We start from the raw sequence: 21552 nt of genomic DNA on the forward strand, positions 1-21552 counted from the left end.
ATTAATTATTGACAGAAACCAAATCTTATAAAAATAAAAATAGAGTAAAGGTTAGGTTAAGTAAAACTAAAACATTTTATATCTTGAATTATAAAAGATTGGAACGAGCTACAGAGTTGATTTTTTTTATTGAACGTTTATTAGTTTAGAACAAAAGTTAATACAGAAAAAAAATTTAATTTCTTTAATACAATAAAATTTTCTAAGTTTTCTCTTCATGCAAGCCATGAGATTTTGCACTAGGTGAAATTCGTAATGTGTTGTGATTTTATTCCACTTCCAAAAAATGTTCTCACCATCGTGGGAGTTTTACAATGGCAAAAAGCAATTTTCAAGGTAAACTTTTTGATAAATTTCACTATTTATTTCGGAATTAGTGACGAAATTATGTGTTTTCAACACAATTGACATATGGCCTGCCAAATCATAATTTTTTAGATGAAATTTGTTATAACAACAACATCATCATCAATAATAACAACAACAACTACAACAGCTTTGATAATAACACTTACAACAATAACAACAACAACAATAACAACATCAACAACAACGATAACAACATCAACAACAACAACAATGATAACAACATCAACAACAACAACAACGATAACAACATCAACAACAACAACAACGATAACAACAACAACGACAACAACAACGATAACAACATCAACAACAACAACGATAACAACAATAAGAACAACAACGATAACAACAGCAATAATAAAACAAATAACTACAATAACTGTTTTTATTTTTTTTTGCTTGTTATTTTCTAAAATGTCATTTTACTTTAAAACATTCACGTCCAAAGGTTTTTTTCCAAGGAGGGTGGTGAAGGGGCAAGCACCAATATATTGCTTAATATTAGTAGTAGTTTATCAAAATTTAATTTAAAATTGGAAAACACTCTAAAAATACTCTATAATTTTAAAATGGAAAACAATTATAGATTAAAAAGAATGAAAATGGTCCTCATAACAACTAAGAGGGAAGTTGTTAGTTCTACCCCCTTTTTTCCCGTAAGGTCAATTTAGTAATTAAGGAAAAATCACAAAGAATAAGTTTTTTTTTATAGTTTTCAGAGATTTTTATATTTTTCAGCTAAAATTATTTACTTTATAATCATTTTTTTATTCCAAACATCATTAACTTCTTTATTAAATTTTTCATTTTCAAATAAATACCGTTATTCGCTTCTGATATGTTGTCGTCACTTCGTCATTTACGTCAACTTTTATACCTAATATTAAAAAATCAGTAGCTTCTCATGAAATAAAATGATTAAATACAAGATTTTATACCTAATGTAAGATTATAATTGGATCTGATGAGTTCTTTTTACGTCTAAAAACATCAAACATATCTTCCTTAAAGTCTTGCAAGCATGATGCAACCAATACCTTTTAGTAATTTTGTTGCAAAATTCTTGTGTTTTTTCACTCAAAGCTCAGACGGAAACTGAGTATTTTGAAGTAATTTATTCTCCATGTTCTAATATATAAAGTAAAGATACTGATATATCTTTCATGTTTTTTAATAATCAAAAAAGTGCTCTAAATACCCTTATAGATATTACAAATATGACCGTCACAATACCTTTGTTCAAAAACTTAAATAAAATAGTTAAAAATTGTTTTCGTTTAATAATGTATTTGCTGTTTGTTTATTAATTTCAGTGCCGTGGCGAGTAGGTCAAAGCCCCCTCCCCCCCCCCCAATAAAAAAAACCCTGTTATTAGGACCCAGATTTCTTAAAAAATTTTCCACTAGGCATTATTACACAAAAAAAATGTGGGTGTCGGGTAGCCTAGCCACAGCTATAATTAATTTTATTACATAATGAGTATAAGTAGCAGTTTTTTTAAAAAAATATGGCATATTTAAGTAACTAATTACAAACAACTGATGTGAAGAAGTTACTATTTTTTAAACAAATAAGAACTATTAACAAAGTTAAGATAAAAAGCTCCGTGTTTTGTTTGCACTGCAACATATTTGTTTATTCAACTTTTTATTTATAATAGAAAAAATATTGTAATGTACCTTTGATATTGAATAACGTTTTTTAAATGTTAAAAAAAAGGTGAAATAATCAACAACAAAAAAAGTATTCACATCAAGAAAAGGAAGCAAACAAAGAAATCAGGCTAAGTTGGTAAACCTAAAGCTAAGAATAAAAACAATAAAAAGTTCAACACTGACCTCAGTTTACATTCTACGTCTGACAGTTCCGATAACTGCAGCTCTTCAATGAGAAAGCCATTAAACAAATATTTAGTTTCAGGTCCTTACCGTGAAATTTTTTAGGGGGATCGTTTTTTGAAAATAAGGGGCAGTTTAGAATAGCGAACAATAATCTAGCTCAATTTAATAAACGGTACGAGCAAGTATTGTAATAATATACTTTAATTACTATATTAACCACATAATTTATATGAATTAAAACTTATAGGATAAAACGAGCTTTTCCAATAAAAGACGCATTATTATAAAGCAGTAAGGTGCTGAATATGGGCTATGTAATACTAAAAAAATAGTACAAATTTGAATTACATTATAAGAAATTGAAAAAATAAAAGGGTTTTTTGAAAGAAAAAATGAATAAAAAATGTCTTCGGGAAGAAAAGATGATGTTAAAATTGATAAAGAGAAAATTCTGAAGCGCTATTTAGTTAGCATGGCTTTATAGCTGCATTAACTTGCATAGAGTACCAACAACTTGCATAGAGTACCAGCAAAACAATTAAATAAAGGAAGTTTTGTAAATTAAGGCTTAAATAAATTGTTACGAGCAAAGACTCAGCGCTAGAAAAATGTGTTTGTGTTTATCATATTAATTATTCTTATTTGTGCGCTACTTTGGCAAGTAAAATACCCTTTCCATTGTATTCCAATAAGAGGGTAGTATGTGTTAAGCAATCCTCAAACGTATAAATTGTAGATAATAAAATGTTCAATGTGTTTTAATGATAAACTATCAAAAATTTCTGCACTAATAAACTGAGTCATTGATATTGTTGATGCCATCACTGTGTAAGTACAACAATACTATAACCGATGTTTATAAATGTTTCCGTTATTATTTACTAGAATTTACTAAACATAATCTCATTAAAAAGCACCAGTCAGATCAAAATCACCAGTTGCCAAAACGAAATCCTTAAACCAGAAAAAAATTTGATACATTTTAATTAATCGCAAAATTATACATGTGGTTATCACGATGCTGTTCAAGCTGCCTATAGGTCACAACCAACTATTACCTTGTTTGCAGTGGTAAACAAGATAATAGTTGGCTGTGACTTATATTTGATGATAGCAACAAGATAAAAAGCACTGTTTGTTACAATAAAAACATTTTATTGTAACAAAATACTAAGTTTACTAAATAAAGTCAATAGTCTCCGCCTCCGCCTACTCCAAATAAAATAAAGAAACGGAGTATCAAAAAACCATAGTTGGATCAACGTTTATTGAAATTTTAACTTATATTACTTGGTTCTTCTAAATATTCATAATCATTTTTAGCCATTTTAGTGAAGAATATGAGTCATTAACCTTAGAACTGATTAATAATAGGAAAAACGTACTTTTTTAACCGCAATATCTAGACCACCAAGTGGTAATATAAAAATGTTTGAAAAATATTTAAAACAGTATTTAGAAACTGTAAGAAATAAACGACTATAATTAATGGGGGACTTCAATATAGACCTTTTAGACATAAAAACTGATAATATATTTAAAGGTTTTATAAATATTCTTTATCAAGATAGTATATTACCATTAACTAACAAACCAACTCGTGTTACTCATCAAACTGAAACACTCATAAACAATATCTTTGCAAACAATTTTTCAAAATATAACACTCAAAGTGGGATCATATAAACCGATGTAAGTGATCATTTCCCAATCTTTTTTACTTCTAATTCAATATGCAAAGAAAAATCTGAAAGGATACCAAACAAAATAATAAATATATAAAAAAAATAGAATTAAAATTTTTCGTGGTCACTTATCGCTAATAAACTGGGAACAACTTATTAACTATAAAGACGCAAAAAAGCTTATAAACATTTTATCTGTGAGTTCAGTAATGCATATAAAAAAGTATTTTCAAAGCAAGAAAAAAGAGTCAAGCTCAACAACTTACAAATTCCTAGGATTTTACAAGGCCTCATTAAATCTTCCAAGAAAAAACAAAAACTCTGCGAAAAATATTAAAAAAAACAACAACTTACAAAAATTTAAAAAAATACAGTTATAAAAACCTTTTTAAAAAACTTAGGAAACAAGCTTAAAAAAAAAATTATTCAAATCTTTTACAAAATAATATTGGTGATAATAAAAAAACATGGGATGTTATAAGAAGTAATCGGAAAGAAAAAGAAAGAAGGAATAGGAAAGGAAAAGATTGATCCAGGTAATATACTGCCAAACCATTTAACCTCAACATTACTGAAACAATCTCTTATTTTTAAAACTTTTACACGTCTCAAAATTTTTTTCATTTACACAATAACCGGAAATGTTTATGGTAATATTTATAAAAACGCATTTAATTGTATTTTTATTTATAAAGGCAGCGGCGGTTTTAAGCACAGGCAGAGCAGGCATTTGCCGGTGGCCTCGCGCTCGGCCTCGCATTTTTTTTTCTTAGTACAAGTAATATAAAAAAATTTTCTTAGTACAATAAATATAAACAACGAAACTCATTTTTTAAAATTCAATATAATGTATGCGTACAGTATTTTTATAAACAGTATTTTTATAAAATATTCAACTTTACATATACATCTATTATTATGTATGTAGCAATTTTTTTCGCGTTATACATAATGCCTGGCAACCATATGAAAGAGTATGCGGTTTCTAGTCTCATATATATTGACAATGACTGTGACAAATATATCTTTGCCCATATACACCTACACGTCTCAAAGGCTTTTTCTGTTTTTCCATCCTCCTAACTGAATGACTTTTTGTTTGTTTGTTTATTTATTTTATATAATATTGTCTTTACATTTTTACTGTTGCACAAGACATAATCTGAGCAGTGATGGGATGTTATGCTGGTTCCGGGTATTTGTTGTAGCGGTTTCTTTTTGAGCCATAGATCAGTGTTTATTCCATGTATAGGTGTTTTATCCATTGTGGATTCGATGAAGTATGGCTACATTTGCTAACAGTTATTGACAATAGTCCCATAAGCGAGGCTGCCCCCTCCCTGGGAATATCCTTGGTGAGTTGGTGAAGTCTAAAGTTGGAGACTCTCCTTGCATTGCTGTTAAAGCCATCTTGGGTTCTTTGATTTACGACTGGCCCTTCCCTTATTTTTGTTGTGGCTTTTATATTCACTCCTTACGCTGGCTTTTGATTAGACTCGACGTTACAGAACTTACAACAAAGACTGATTTTTTTTTTACTAATTTATCACATTTACATACTATTTTTATTATTTTACATTAATGTTTTCATGAGAACGCTTGTTCCTTCCTTCTGACTTTGAGTCTTTATGCATTTTATGAGTTGAGTTCTTTATGTACATTTTAATATACAAAATCCTGGTACGTTTTTGGTTTTATATTGAAAAGATTTGTGGTTTCTGTAGTATTATATTTGTTTGACGTCGCTATGCCATTTTTGTTTTTGTGAGCACTTTAATGTCTTCATTAACGATCTCTTTATTTTTCCTGACAACAATTTTGTTTTTAGTTTCTCGTTTGTTATAGTTTGTTATATTGCTATAGCTATAGTATGATTGTTGTTGGTATAAAAAATGTTGTGTTATGATTGTGTGCGAGTTACAATTTTTTGGTATAATGTAAGTAATGAATGATGTAAAAATAGAGATTATTTGTTTTCCATTTCACTTCTAAATTATAATTCTTATAGTTCAGACGTTCTTTTTTGGTGTATTTAGTAATTTATGCGATTTTAATATTGACGATTTTTGCTTTTCTCCTGGTTATTCTTCTGATAATACATTTTATATTGACGACTTCTGCTCTTTCCTTGGCTATTCTTCTGATTATTCGCTTTTTTATTAATATTATATAAATTATATTATATATTTATAAATAAATATCAAACTTTAGAAAAAGTTTAAATTTATATTCATCGTTATTTAACTATGAATCCTCATCGTGATCGAGACACTGGAAGAAAATGGGCTTCGGGTGCCGAAAAAAAAAGAAATAAGAAAAAACACACAGATATGTTAAAGAAAATTAAACCAGTGACAAGTTTTTTTAATATATCATCAGGTACTAACACAACTTTTGATGCAGGTGCTAGTACTTCGCAAGATGTTTCAGAAAAATTGGTAGATATTTTATCAGACCAGTCTGAAACATCTTTAGCGTCTTTATCTTTTGATGTTTCAAATTCTGAAGTTTCTGCTGTCCTATTACCGGACACCCATGAAAAAGATTTTGAAATGAATTTGTCTCAAGAGTCTTCGTTAGCTTCTAATGATTTTGTTTTAGCTTCGAATCCTCAATTGCATGAAGCACAACAAGACATAACTGATGTGGTTATTGTTTCCGACGACCCGGCGTTATGGCCTATTTCGTTTAATGAACAAGAAAGAGTCGATATTGTTAAAAAAGGACCGACTCAGGTTAAACAAATAAATTTTAAAGCCGATAAATCGGGTCGCAGATTTAATACTAGTTTCTACACGAGAGTTCTTGCTAACGGTGAAGAAGTTTCTAGAAGCTGGCTAGTGTATTCTATACAAAATAGTTCGGTATTTTGCTTTTGTTGCAAAATTTTTCCTATCCGAAAAATATGTTTATCGTCGACTGAAGGTTATTCAGATTGGAAAAATATAGGTTCTAGCTTAAAACAACATGATAAATCTCAGAAACACATTAGCTGTATGCAAAAATGGATGAATATGCGAGTTAATTTAAAATCAAATGCAACAATTGATCGAAATTTGCAGAGAATGATAGAAAATGAGAAGAAACATTGGCGCTTGGTACTTGAACGTCTTTTTGCTATAGTGCTAATGTTAGCTGAAAGATCATTACCTTTTCGTGGACACCGTGAGCAACTTTATCAGCCTAATAATGGAAACTTCTTGGCACAAGTAGAACTTATTGCAAAATTTGATCCAGTTATGTTAGAGCATCTCAAACGAATAAAAAATAAAGAATGCTTTGACACTTATCTTGTAAAAGATGTGCAGAATGAAATAATTGGACTTATATCGAGAAGAATACTGAAAACTATCGTATCTTCTGTACAGTCATCAAAATATTTTTCTGTTATCATGGATTGCACTCCTAATGTAAGTCATAAGGAACAGCTTTCAATTCTTTTGAGATGCGTTAAAATTAATAATTAAAATTGAATATAAAGTAGATTTTTTTAATGCAATAATTGATGTTGCATTAGTAAGCTTAAATGAAAGATTCAAAATGCTTGATTCATACAACAAAATATTAGGTTTTTTAAATCGTACCGAAAAAATGCGAAGTTTAGATGCAAATAAATTGTTGAATGATTGTAAAAATTTAGAAATACCACTGAGAAATCCTATTACAGAAGAATCGGACGTGAACGATGAAGAGTTATACTCGGAAATAAATACATTTTTAAGAATGGAAGCTTCGGCGGAATCGAAAGATGCACTGGAAATTTTGAAGTATATTACGGCAAATTCTTTAATCGAAATTTTTCCATATTATTTATTGCCCTACGAATTTTACTAACTTCCCCTATTTCAGTGGCAAGCGCAGAAAGATCATTTTCCAAATTAAAACTCATAAAAAACTGTTTACGTTCCACTATGGGTCAAGACCGCTTATCTGCATTAGCTTTAATTTCCATTGAAAATAAAATAAGTCGGTCCTTGGACTGTTCTGATTTAATTGATGAATTTGCGTCTTTAAAAGTCAGAAAGGTTAAGCTTTAAGTCAATGTAATCGATCCTCCTAAAATCTGCGAAAAAAATAAATGGTATCGCTTTTTGAGTAGTCTTAGTAGTGCATCTTCATCCAAAATAAAAAAAATACTTAATGTACATTTGAAACCTATGTGCGTTTTTAGCTTCGTTACGTTCTAATAAATATCCAAAACACAATAGAACACAAGAATTCAAAACTTAACTAATATAATAGAAAACTTGCCTATGGCCTCGCATATGGTAAATCCGCCACTGTATAAAGGTACATTTACTTGGCTATTTTAATCATACGATTTTTTATATTTATATATATTTAAATAAATATTTATATTTAAATGCTACAAATATCTTATAATTTGTGTTTATCTTATATGTAATTGATATTGATTGTAAAATATAACGGAAATTAACGGGGCAAGATAAAACGACATCGTCTTCTGCTTGCTCCAGTCAATTTATTACGTTAACAATTTTGTAAAAAAAATTTATATTGACAAAAAAGATTATATCTATCTTTTCATCACGTTATTAATTATTTGATAATATACTTTATAGGCACTTTTTTAAAAAAAATGATAAACATTTTTACTTACTCGACTAGATTAATTATTTATTAGTCGAGAAGGGAACATCGTAATAGTAGGGCTAATCGAGATGAGTTTCCCTTGTACCGGTACTACTTATATGCTACTAATAAGTAATACCTCGGTACCCCGGTACAGCAGGAGTAGTACTTGAAGTGTAACTCCTGCTGCCACGGCAAATAATAATTCCAAACTTTAGCAGCGCTTCAAAGAACTGAGCTATCCGTCTCATATACGAGCATTACGACGAAAAATAAGTAATTACCATTGCAAAAATTCAAATAAAAACAATGAAGCTTATCATATAATAAGATCAATATGTAACGAATGCACGCCAGCAATTAGTTTTTTTTAATTAGCAGTTTGTTGATTCAAGTCTGAAAAAGTTGTTTATTTAAAAGCGTCAAAAAGTAAGTGTTACGACCGCTACGCTACTTGAAAACAATTAAATAAAAAGAAATTAAAGACCTAAATGCTTAAGCTTTTAGGTCTTTAACTTTATTTTTAGGTTAGAAATTTTATTTAAAAATTTTTTTTAACAAAAGGTTTCTCACAGGATAGATGGTGCAGACCAAATTCAATAACTGCTGAAAATAAATTTGCTAACTGAGTTCTTTGAAAACGTAAACTAATAGGTAGGAAGTGCTGTTTTTTATCTTGGTTTACGTCAGTGTTTTTATGTTTAGCTAGAAACCGGTCGTATTTAGCAAATAACTCTAAAGAGCCAGAGAAACTTTTTAAAATGAAACCATTATTAAATGATCAATTTTCTGATCTGGTTAACAAAATATTTTCTTCCTATCCTTGGATGCGTCATGCGTATAATAAAAAACTCGTTCGATTTTCTTCTTATCGTCATGGGTTCCCGAATTTGAAAAAGTAGCGTTGACTTCACTATTTTGATAATTTGTTATGATGAACTCAATCAATTCCTTATTGTGACATATCAGTCATCAGGGTCGGTAAAAAATACTTGAACTTTCTGAGCTACTTTTTTTGCCACCATCACAAATGGAGCCCAGATTTGATGCTTCTTCATTAAGATCTTCATCACTAGTAAACGAGTTTATGATAATGTAGAATATGATAATGCACCAGATTATTTTTTTGCAAAAAATATTGTCAACTTTAGTATGGACACAACAACATTTTGATTTGCAATTTTGATTTACATTGACCACTTCCTATCTTTTTCCTTTGAGCTTTCTCTTGCTAGGCTGATTCATTTTAATTTCACAGTGAAAAAAGTAATTAAAAAAAGGTAATAATATAACGATTCAAGGCTTCTGTTTTTTAGTCCTTATTAATAGTTTGTTATGTCGCGCTTGGGGTGCCTTATTTACATAAATTGTTATGCTTAACAAAGCTTCAGTACGAAAATTTCATTTCAGCTTAATGAAGTGAAAGATTTTTAAAAAATAAATCAATTACAAAATTAAAAATAAAAACAAAATAAGATTTAGTTTGTTTTTTAGTAATAATAAAGCTTAAAAAAATGTTTGACTAACATTTCCTTTAACAGGAGATAAAAAAAAAAAGTCCCTTGTCTTTTACAAAAATCATTCAGTTATATAACTAAATGCTTAGAATGGTAACATATCAGGGCAAATGACACCACAGGTGAGGGGGTGGCAGGGAGGCACCGTCTCACTTATTTACTTAAACACGTCTTAAGAAATTTCTAGATATAGAACACTTTTTTTAGAAATGAAGATTGTTTTTTTTTTGATTGTGCTCCTCTACTTAGAAACCCGTGTCGTCGGCCCTGTATTTATCGTACCATATTTTGAAAAGATTAAAAGCTTAGATTTCAAACTTGACAATTATATGTTTTATTTATATACTTAAAGATTAAATTATGGATTTATTAAATTTATTTTAACTTTTAAAATTATTTTCTTTGCAATTATGTATTATAACGGAGATAATTCTTATTCCGCAAAATACGCTCTTTGGCCAACTCAGTTGGATTGAAGGGTCGTCGTGTTCAGCCATCTTTCTTTAGCATCCTCGTGTGGAAGGCCGCAGGATGAAGTGTCTCGGCGAAGTGAGCAGTTTTTTTAAACGTTATATTTATACCCCTCACGTACACAATCATTTTTCGATAATATTAATATAATTAATATTTTAGTTGATATTTAATTATGGACATATAATACCCTTTCCCCATAAACAGCTCATTTTAAAGCTATGAAATGCATACTGACTTTGCTATATAGTTAAAGGAATACCGAATCATCGGAAGGCGTATACCAAATGCCAAGAATCCTCAACCACCTCTTTACCGTATGAGAATATTCTGTTCAGATGTTGTATCTGCTAAATCAAGATATTGGTATTTTATGAAAAAATTAAAGAAGCTTAAAAAAGCTGTTGGCGAAATTGTTCAATGCTCAGAAGTGAGTTAAATTCTTTTCTTTTTATTTAGATAAAAATTATAAATAAATAAATTTTTTTTAAAATAGTTGACTGTTTTTAGATTAAATATGTTTTATAATGGTTTGAATATTTGCTTGTAAGCTAAATTAACTCTAATTATAAATAGATCTTTGATAAAAGTCCAACAACAGTTAAAAATTTTGGCATATGGCTCCGTTACAATTCTCGAAGTGGTACACATAATATGTACAGGGAATATCGTGATGTTACCACAACAGGTGCAGTAACACAGTGTTACCAAGATATGGCAGCCCGTCATCGTGCGCGTGCAAGTTCCATCCAAATATTAAAAGTGGAAACTGTTGAATCAAAAAATTGTAAACGACCACATGTAAAGCAAATGCATGTAAGTAAATAAAGATAATAAATAATAGAAAATCACTTATAAAATTATTTTTATTTCAAAGTGTTTCATTAATAAAGGCTTGATAAAAACATCAATAAAGAATTTTCTGATCAGTCTTTATCGATTAAACACTATGTAAAATAAAACAAATTTGATAAGTGTTTTTTACTAATTTAATATTGCTCAGTTCTTTTTGTAGAATATATTTTAAAATTTTTGTTTATATATGAGTAAATATTTTATTTATTGTAACGCTTAATGAATAAATTAGAAAAAAAATGCCTGATTGGCTTAGTTATGAATGTTATACCATATTATTGTAGAAAGTTTTACAATTTACTTCAATGATTTAAAAATTGCAAAAGTGAGAGCTGTGGGCTCAGTGATGCTTTGTTTAAGTCTATGAGAGGTAGCTAAATAATTATTAACTATTTTAAATTAATTAAAATTTAGGAAAATGTTACTTTTTGAAAGCAAAGTAAATTGCTGCTTAAAATAGTATTGCTTGTTCAACTCATTGTTTGAATGTATTAATATGCATAGTTATTATATTTTTGTGATTAGTATTTTTGTTGTTCATCTCTGTTGTTTATTAAACTGTCAATATTTAGTGAGTATTGTTTCAACAACGTTTTAAGAAGCAGTATTTTTGTGCTTTTTCATACATTGGTCATTAAATTTAAAACTTGCAGATTTTATTAAAGTATGCTATGTGGTAATATTAATTTCTGGTTTATATGGTTTGTACTGTTAATTGCACTGAACATAATTAACTTTTATACATGAATAACATGAAGTCAAGTGTTTAAAAAGTAAATTAAAAACTTTAATTGGTGTGATAAACTGTCCAGGTGCTGAAACATCTGTTGAAGTAATATGCTGAGATGTTGACAAACCTGTATATGGTGTGCCATGAACTCTGTAAGACTCATCAAAACCAAAACCCCAGTTGATATGAGTATACTCCCTGAATTTATTACTAGATCATTAATTTGCATTCTGTACATAATCAATCTTACCAAAATTAAGGTGCATTGTGTACAAGTTTGCTAAGATGTTCGTTTAAAATTTTTTACAAATAATAGAATATTGTCCCTTGCTATTAAGCATTTTGTGAATAATCTATCACTGATTAATAATTAAAAAATACTTACATATTATTTTGATGAAGTCAAAATAATATAAGTTCATTTTTTCTTATATTATAATTTCGTTCAAAGGTAGAACAATATCTATAACAATATAGTTTCTATAGAACACTGTTGTTTTTAACTTAAATAAATCATCTTATATAGTACTTATATGCATAGTGATAACTTGCTTTTGTTCTAATAGTTGCTCTATTAAATAGCTTTGTAGTAATCAGATATGCATATCTCTTGTATAGTTGATGGTCTAGCGATTTAAGTGCTTTGTGAATCTATTCCAGCTTTCTTTGTATATTGTTTGTGATTCCTAGACATCAATTTGCAGTCAAATCAGTTAATATATAAAACATTGTGATATAAACCTTCGTTATTTAGCTTTTATTGTTTAAGCAAAGCATTTTTCATGATGATTTTTCTAGAACTTCAAAGTTGAGAAATGTCCTACCAGTATTTTACCATAGTAACAATTTAATATAAAAAGTTTTAAGTTAAATTATTCAATTTAAAAAACAAAAAGCAAGTTGTCTACTTCTATTTTAAAAAAACCTGCTTAAATTCTCACCTATAAAAGTTATGACTTTTGGCTAACTAATGTCTTTTTATATTATAAAATTTTAATATCAATACATCAGCCCTCAGGATTAGGAAAATTGAGTTCAGCAATTTTTAAACTATTGGAAGTTGTTATAAGGTCGGCAATTAAAATTTGACACGAATGTTTTGTCTTTTCAGCCATTAAGCATAAAAACCAGATCAGCAAACAATTTTGGGTCAGTATTGCCAAATATAATGCTGAACCTTAATTCCAAGGGCTGATAATATCAATACTATGTAATTATGTTTACTCAAGTTGGAATAATATGGTTCTAATGACATGCTCAGATTGATGGTTTATTATTAAAGTACATTACAAAGTACAATATTTATAAGCGCATCACACTAACACATTCAAGGTGTTGAGTAAAAGATTCTTTCTATAGAAATTCTTTAAATATACCCTTGATAAATCAAGCAAAGATCATGATTGATGTTGATTTTTTTTATTCAATGTTAATAATTGCCTTTGAACAAATATTGTATATTTGAAATAATTTTGCTTATTTTTGTTTTATTGCAGTAGAACTAGCAGGAATATTGGGCAGAATGCACTTTTCTAAAAGTATTTTGTGTTCAATAATATCTTGCTATATCAATACACAATTGTTTCATTTAATTGGTATATTATTTTACCATGTAGGCAATGTGTTATATTGTTTAACTCTATTGTTGCAAAATTCACTCTGTTACAGAAGCTTATCTTCGGTTACAATTTTTTATTTTGCTACAGTAACATTTCATTTATTATAACAATTAAACTTGGTATAAGTTTAAAAAAATAAAGGAAAAACATTTCTAATATTTTCTTTTAAATATTAATTTTGTACCAATTTTAGATATATTTTTACACCAACTTTTAAAATTTTTTTTTTTTTTTAATTAATTTTACAAGTTTGTTTTAATTGTTTTTATCTTATTAGAGAAACCTTACTTTGTTTAACTTTCTATTTTATAATTCAGTATAATATTTACTGTAAGAAAACATTTTTAGTAAATCCTGTTATTTTGAAACTTGCTTGATTCTGTATAATGGTAAATTTAAGCAGGAATATTGGGCAGAATGCATTTCTCCTTAAGTATTGTGTGTTCAATAATATCCTGCTACATAAACAAAACATATCAGTTTTTTTTAATCAGCGTATATGTATTGCTGTGAAGACTATTTGTTATAATTTTCATACCTAAAAGTAAAGGTCTTTTATATTAATTTAGAAAAGTGTAATTAAATTACAAGGTTTGTCAGTTTCTATGTTTGTTATGTAAAATGTCTTGTAATTTTCTTATCCCTCTTGCATTCTAATGTTTATTTTTAACAACGTGTAACGTTTTCTTGTGTTTGTTTTTAGAACTCGAAGATGCGTTTCCCTCTTCCCCACCGAGTGTTGAAGTCAAGTTTTCGTACAACCTTCCAAGCTCGTAGACCTCATACTTTCCTGTAATTTTTTATGAAAGTAATAAATTAACTGACTAAATTTTCGTTTTAACTTTTCACTTGTTGAGTCAAAATTAAGATATCGTTTAAAAAAATGTTTATAAATTAGGAAGTTGTTTTAAATTCTTCAGTTTTTATTTAGGTGGTTTAATCTTAATTTTATTTGCTGCACAGCGGCTCCTTTTATAATAATTGCGAATCCAACGCATCTGCCTGTATTAAATTCAGTTGGCACTTAAGTGGAAAAAGAGGTTAATCTGCCTTTTCGGTAACCAATTCTTTCACTTGACCACGACTTTTTATCCACAAAGTTAGTATTATTTGTTACGTCATCAACTTATTCGCGTAGTGATGTGACGTAACAACGCCCTTGATTGGGAGTTCATGTCCTGTTCGGGGTGATTTTTTTTGTGTTTAATTTTTAGGAGGTCATTTGTATGATCAATCAATTCTATAGAATCAATATTCTCATTACATCGTCGCTCACGTTAGTACGTCGATGCGAATGTTTTTTATAATAAAAAAATCTTAAAACCAAAAAAATGATTAAATACTTGAATTTTTCTCCTCGTTGGTATAGTAGTGTAGGTCCTGGATCTAGTTTTTAAATGCGTTTGCGGGTTTAATTCCTTCGCAGGGGGTAATTTTTTATTTTAGTGTTTTTTCATTAATTCTGATTAAAAAGTAATAATGCTAGCATTATATATTAAAGTTTATATATAGTCAAGACTAATTCAATATGAAATATTGATTAACAGTCTTGTTGTACTTGTACTTCTCATCTTTCGAAAATCAATAGACAATGGTGAAGTTCCAATGATCATGGTCCTAAGAAAATGCAACGCTTTTAATTTAAGAAGGGTTCCAGAATATTATTAGCATAATCTTTTTTGTACTAGAAAGCGGAAAATAAGTTTTTTAATTTAATAAATAACTTTTTTAATTTAATAAAGATTGTAGACAGGTCTATTTTGAAATAAATCTTGTGCAGACCAGTAATCTTTAGTTAAATGACTTATTAAATTTAAACTAAAAAGTTTTTTTCCGCTTTTAAGTACAAAAAAGAGTTTAAATTTTAGCAAACGTTTTTGCTATATTTTTTAGAAAAATATGAGATATAGGTGTTCAATTGGTATGCTTTATAATAAATAATATTATTTATTTGCAATCGCAAGTTTATTCAAATGGGGTTCCTATTTAATTAAGGCACATTTAGCTTCTATGTGTAATCGGTGTGTTTATTTTTGTAAGATTTGTTCTAAGAAGGTTATTATTTTAAAAATTTTAAATTATTAAATTTAACTTTAACATTTAACATAAAATTTAAATTTAAAATTTAACTTAAAAAATTTAGTTCCTGAAACGGATCTTCAAACTCTAAAATGTGCAGTTGAATGCTGGAACTCAAAAGAACAAAGAACAATCTTCAAGGACATTCTTGAAAAAAATATTTCTAGATGATAACGTTTAAAAGAAAATCTTGAAAAAAAAAAAATAATAATAATAATTCAAGGATTTTTATAATTATCATGTATAAAACTCTAATTTACCTTGTATACTTGTATAGTGGGTGTTTAATAAATATATAAATAAAAATAAAATTAGATTTTTTCAGTATTTTGCTACTTCTAGAATTTTGTATAATCGATTCAAACCGGATTACCAATTCGCCTTCCCCTTATCACTTTATCACGCGATGCATTATGGTATTTGTACGTACAGAAAAATCAAAAACTCGTAGTTCATATTTTTTTTAATTTCTCATATAATTCGTGGCATGCTCTCATAAAGATATTAAAATTACGTATATATATATATATATATATATATATATATATATATATATATATATATATATATATATATACAGTGGGCAAAATAATTGTCCGTACATTAATGAAAGTATCTATATTTGATCAAAACAACATTTAAAAGTATTTAGATAGTTGTAATTAAGAGTTTTTAAAGAAATATTATAATATTAAAGTAATTTTAAGTGTATTAGTTAAAAATATATTAATATATGAAAAGTTATATAAGTTTATTTGAAAAGAGTTAAAAGTTTAAACAAAAAATTTGTCCGTACACTATGTTAATTTTTAAATTAAAATCAGTTAAAATTAAATTAATATCTTGTTTGACCACCATCAGCTTCAATAACTGCTCTACAACGATTTTTCATTGATGAGACGAGTTTAGACGCAATTTCTTGATTAATTGATGACCAAACATCTAAAACCAATTCTTTGAGCTCGTTTTTATTTTTTGGAGCTCGATCTTTCATTCTTTTTTCCACCACCGACCATAAATGTTCTATAGGGTTCAAATCGGGCGATTGTGCAACCCAATCCATCACGTTAATGCCATTTGCAGCAAGATATCTGGTTACAGATCCAGCTTTGTGCTTTGGATCGTTGTCATTTTGGAATATAAATTCCGTTCCAAGTCCTAATTTTCCTGCCAAAGCCACCAAATTCCGTTCTAATATGGATCTATATAAGTGTTGGTTCATTTTTTCATCAATAAATTCAATTATGCCAACACCGGACGCACTCATGCAGCCCCAAACCATAACATTTCCACCACAAAATTTAAATGTTGCCTTCAAACACTTCACATTATATTCTTCTCCGACATATATATATTCTTTTGCACCACCATCAGCTCCATATAAATTAAATTTACTCTCGTCTGACCAAATAATCATATTCCAGAATGTATCATCCTTCAGAACATGTTCCTTTGCCCACTGCAACCGTTTTCTCTTGTTCACTATGCTGATGAATGGTTTTCTCCGAGGCGTCCGTGCAAAAATATTGGCTTCATGCAGTCTGTTTCTAATTGCTTGTGGCAATAATTTAATATTTGATTCATTTTCCAGCTCTTTTGATACTTCTACGGCATTTTTTCTTCTATTCTGCTCGATTTTCCCAACTATGCACCTGTCAACTCTTGGCGTTGTTGATCCTTTTCTGCCTCGTACACCATTATTTGCCACTGATTTTGTTTTTAAATACTTTTCCCATATATATTGAACAGAGCTTGGTGGTATTTTCAACATTTTTGCAACTTTTCTAATTGATAATTCATTTTCCCTATCAAAAATTACTCGTTTACGTAAGTCAATACTATATTCTTTTCTTTTTCCTTCCATCATAGCCACGTATTTAAAAAAAAGTTTATTTTTATTTATTATAGTATTATTTAATCTAAAAGTACAAGATATTAATATAAAAATCATTTATAAACAAAATTTTACCTTTTTTGGTTTTAAAATTTTAAAACTTTTAAATAAGTTAATTATAATTTAAATTGTCGAGAGAAAATTAAAGATGGTGTATCGTTTTTATTTGTTTTTTTGTGCGCTATCTATTGGTTTAATTTATTTTTTTCTATCATTTAAAGTTTTAGAGCTTTTTTCAAAAAACCTTGTTTTTCATTAATGTACGGACAACTATTTTGCCCACTGTATATATATATATATATATATATATATATATATATATATGTATATATATATATATATATATATATATATATATATATATATATATATATATATATATATATATATATATATATATATATATATATATTATATATATATATATTTCGATAAAATCTTTAACAATTTAATCTCCGCAGGAGAATAACTACATTGTTATATAAACAAATATTTCAACGTAGTTTATGTTAAATTTCGTTAGAGAAGCTTGCTTAAAGGACATGTAAAAGTAAAAAAAAAAAAAAAAAAAAAGATGAACTCTCTAATTACTCCTGTTGATTTTAGCTTCTTTAAAATCTCTAGCAAGGTTCCACTAAATGCAATATTTTGTCTAATTACAAACGAGGAAGTTTGTGATAAAATAAAAAATAATCTCTAAAGTTGTAACTAAATGTCCAAAAAATATATTATATATTATACAACTCTTGTATAATATATAATATAACCTCTGCTTCCGATAACGCATCGACATATATTTACTTATATAGTATCTGAGATAGTATCAGTTGTTAATTTTAAACGAAGAGCTATTAAACATAAAATAGCTGGTTACTAGTTATCCAATGTTAATAATCTAAAATAGATTAGAGTAATGTAAAATAGATAGAATCCAAGGAGTAACAAAACTGAGATAATTATTAGAAAAAATTTTGATCAAAGTCATTTTTATTAAACATCTAAAGAGCTAGCTACTGATATATTATAATAGAAAACACTGAGATATTATAATGGAAAAAGTCAGTAGCAGTACCTGTTTCAAAATCGCTAAAAGAATTAATTTAAAAAAGTTGTTAGCAAGAATAAATTCGAAACCATGGACAAATTTTGAAAGTATCATAATCGGAATAGTTTTGAAACCTATGAAGGTGAAACTATTTTAAATGCAAAAAAAATATTTTTTTTTCGAAAGTACAAAAGAGAAATAAGTTCGAAAAGGCAAATTTTTTTGAGCTGCAACTGTGCAAGCATGATTCAAAATAAAGGAATAGGGGAAAGGGGGCTAAATAGTACCCCCTAAGGAAAAAAATTAATAAAAATAAAACTAAATGTAGGAAAAAGTTTATTTTTAGATAGAAACAATCATTGATAAACCGAAAACAAACAATCGTGATTTCAAGATGTAAATATTAAAATAAAGAGCACACTAATAAAAACTAAAAATAAACAAGGTGGTACTAATTACCCACAAGAAGGTTCAAATAGTACCACTAGTGAGGCTAATAAGTACCAAAGGGTATGAACAAAAAAAAAGCTCAACACTAATAATAAGTAATAAATAAAACAATAACTGGTTCATTCTACACTTGTAAAATATATTTATTGACATAATTCACATATATAACTATCATATGACCCATTTTGAGACTCAGATGATGAGCATGCAACATGTACCCATGCTCCACAAATTAAACACTGGATCATATCCTTCTCAATGTTCTCATCACACATGAAGCAGTACCAACGCTGCCCTTTGTTATCTTTAGAGGTTGGAGTAATTAGTACCACAGGTACGATTTACCCCACCATCACAGGTACGATTTACCCGACTATGACTAAACATAGTTTTCTACTTCAGTGTTTTAATGGGCAAAGTTAATCGGAAAAAAACGTTCTTTAACGTTCGATTCCGTAATTTTTTGGTCAGTATACATATTTCATCTGCTGGCTTGATTTTATCGTGTTTCCGCCAATTTCAACGAATCAGAAAAAGAACAACGACGCTGGTCAGAATTGCACAGCGGTACTAATTACCCCCCTTTCCCCTATGTTCTTAATTTAAACATAGCAGTAGGATTTTAATAGTTTTTAAATTATTCTTTTCGACTGTCTGCCTAACCCAAAAACTCTGTAGTTACTTGTACACCTGTCCCTATTTTAGTTAGTGGATGTATAAACACTTTACTTTTGAGCTGCGATGTTTACATTTCTGAATTGGGTTTTCGAAATTCCTTTTTTGGCGTTTTCAGCATTTTTCCTTAAACAGCTTTTCAAAAGAAATCTCAAAATTTCAGTAGTAGTATTAGTTTCATTTATTTCGCCGTTAAAAATATATACAACGTACAAATATAACAAAAGGAAATGGCTGGAGCAAGAAGAAGGCATCAGTTAGCCTTATCACCGAGCCCCATGACAATCGTATTTTACAAGTCCGTAACATATTAAAAAATCTTTACAAAACGTCAAGTATAAGAAATTAAGAAAAAAAAGAGTACTAAAAAATTAACAGTAAACTTAGTTAAGAAAGATATAAAATGTATAAATATATATGTGTATATGCACATACACACATACATATATATACATATTGCCTCGTATTGTCGTTTTTATAACAAAATTAATAAAATTCCATCCACAGCAATATAAAATATATAAAAGTGTCAAAAATAAAATAAATATAAGATAATTTACCAAAAGATTCTGCATGTTTAGACAAAAAACTAAAACTTTTTTAACTTCAAGACTAAGTATTCAAAAATAAACATTTTAAAAGAAGAGTGATAAAAGGATTGATATTTTTAATAATAATAGTTTAGCTTCTTATTATTTTTAGTTTTTTGGTAGTTAACATGTTAAAGTTGTTTAAGTTAATGTATCATTATAAATTTGTTTAGATAAATCCTAAAAAAGACTGGCAATATTTAGAATATTAAAATCCATATTTACTAAATGATATTTTAAATTAGCCTTGAATTGCGGAAGTGTTTGTTTTTTATTATGAACAGTCTGTTTAAAACTTTTCCATGAAAAAGGTCCCCGATACTGATTAGAATAAGAACATAACTTTAGATTAAATTTTGGAGTTACAAAATTGTTTTCGGAAAATCTGACGGGGTATTTATGGCTTATTTTACTAAAATATTGATTAAATATTGTTGGAGATAGTTCGTGTTTTATTTTATACATGAATTGTAAGACTAAATATATATTAATTTTCTACACGTTTAATGATCCAAGCTTACTTAGAAGTGGCTCGCAAGGCACATTTCTTGTTGCTCCAAATACAATTCTGCAAGCATGTTTTTGTTTTGAACAAATTTTTGTCAACTTAGTGTAATTTGTGCTTGCCCATACAATACTTCGTAAGTTAAATAACTATGTATAAAAGAAAAATATACATTTTTTAAAGACCTAATCTTTAAGAATAGTTTTGATTTACACATTATTGCAATATTTCTTGAAAATTTTCGTTCCAGAGAGCTTATGAGTCTTACAAGATAAATTTTCATCTAATATACCACCCAAGAAGTTTAGAGATGTTTGTCTAGTAATATTTATTTTATTTATTTTCAGATCAGGTAATTTTAGGGGAAGATTATCTGTTTTATTTTGTTTATGAAATAGTATATACTTAGTTTTTGTTACGTTAAGCGATAGTTTATTACATGTAAATCATTCGTTTACTTTGTTTAACTCTTCATTAACCACTGTAAAAAACGTTTTAATATCTCTATGTGAATAAAGCAGGTTGGAGTCATCTGCAAATAAAATAAAATCTAATAAGTTTGATGTAAATCAAACTTATTAAATTTAATTTTAATTTTGTTAAATCATTTATATAAAGTGAAATTAATGGCGAC

General features: G+C 28.1%; 3 protein-coding genes across 3 annotated transcripts; all 3 read left to right on the forward strand.

Moving 5' to 3' along the window:
• The first annotated feature begins 255 nt into the window (after positions 1-255).
• On the forward strand, positions 256-3896 carry LOC136091082 (integumentary mucin C.1-like). Its single transcript, XM_065818066.1, has 3 exons — positions 256-336; positions 439-817; positions 3754-3896. The coding sequence occupies exons 1-3, from the start codon at positions 256-258 to the stop codon at positions 3894-3896; spliced, it is 603 nt and encodes a 200-aa protein (XP_065674138.1).
• A 2245-nt stretch (positions 3897-6141) lies between these two features.
• LOC136091083 (zinc finger MYM-type protein 1-like) lies at positions 6142-7362 on the forward strand. Its single transcript, XM_065818067.1, has one exon. It carries the CDS (start codon positions 6142-6144, stop codon positions 7360-7362), a length of 1221 nt encoding a protein of 406 aa, XP_065674139.1.
• A 3044-nt stretch (positions 7363-10406) lies between these two features.
• Positions 10407-14509, forward strand: LOC100215958 (large ribosomal subunit protein eL20). Its single transcript, XM_065818382.1, has 4 exons — positions 10407-10554; positions 10727-10906; positions 11053-11292; positions 14384-14509. The coding sequence occupies exons 1-4, from the start codon at positions 10537-10539 to the stop codon at positions 14474-14476; spliced, it is 531 nt and encodes a 176-aa protein (XP_065674454.1). The 5' UTR covers positions 10407-10536; the 3' UTR covers positions 14477-14509.
• Positions 14510-21552: the final 7043 nt, after the last annotated feature.

Source organism: Hydra vulgaris, chromosome 14, assembly GCF_038396675.1.
Source record: "Hydra vulgaris chromosome 14, alternate assembly HydraT2T_AEP".
Taxonomy (NCBI): domain Eukaryota; kingdom Metazoa; phylum Cnidaria; class Hydrozoa; order Anthoathecata; family Hydridae; genus Hydra; species Hydra vulgaris.

Coding starts and splice junctions, on each gene's coding strand:
- LOC136091082 (XM_065818066.1), top strand. CDS start 256: ATGTGTTGTGATTTTATTCCACTTCCAAAAAATGTTCTCACCATCGTG. Junction 337..438: donor GGCAAAAAGCAATTTTCAAG/GTAAACTTTTTG, acceptor ATAATTTTTTAG/ATGAAATTTGTTATAACAAC. Junction 818..3,753: donor TAAAACATTCACGTCCAAAG/GTTTTTTTCCAA, acceptor ATATATTTAAAG/GTTTTATAAATATTCTTTAT.
- LOC136091083 (XM_065818067.1), top strand. CDS start 6,142: ATGAATCCTCATCGTGATCGAGACACTGGAAGAAAATGGGCTTCGGGT.
- LOC100215958 (XM_065818382.1), top strand. Junction 10,907..11,052: donor AAATTGTTCAATGCTCAGAA/GTGAGTTAAATT, acceptor AATTATAAATAG/ATCTTTGATAAAAGTCCAAC. Junction 11,293..14,383: donor CACATGTAAAGCAAATGCAT/GTAAGTAAATAA, acceptor GTTTGTTTTTAG/AACTCGAAGATGCGTTTCCC.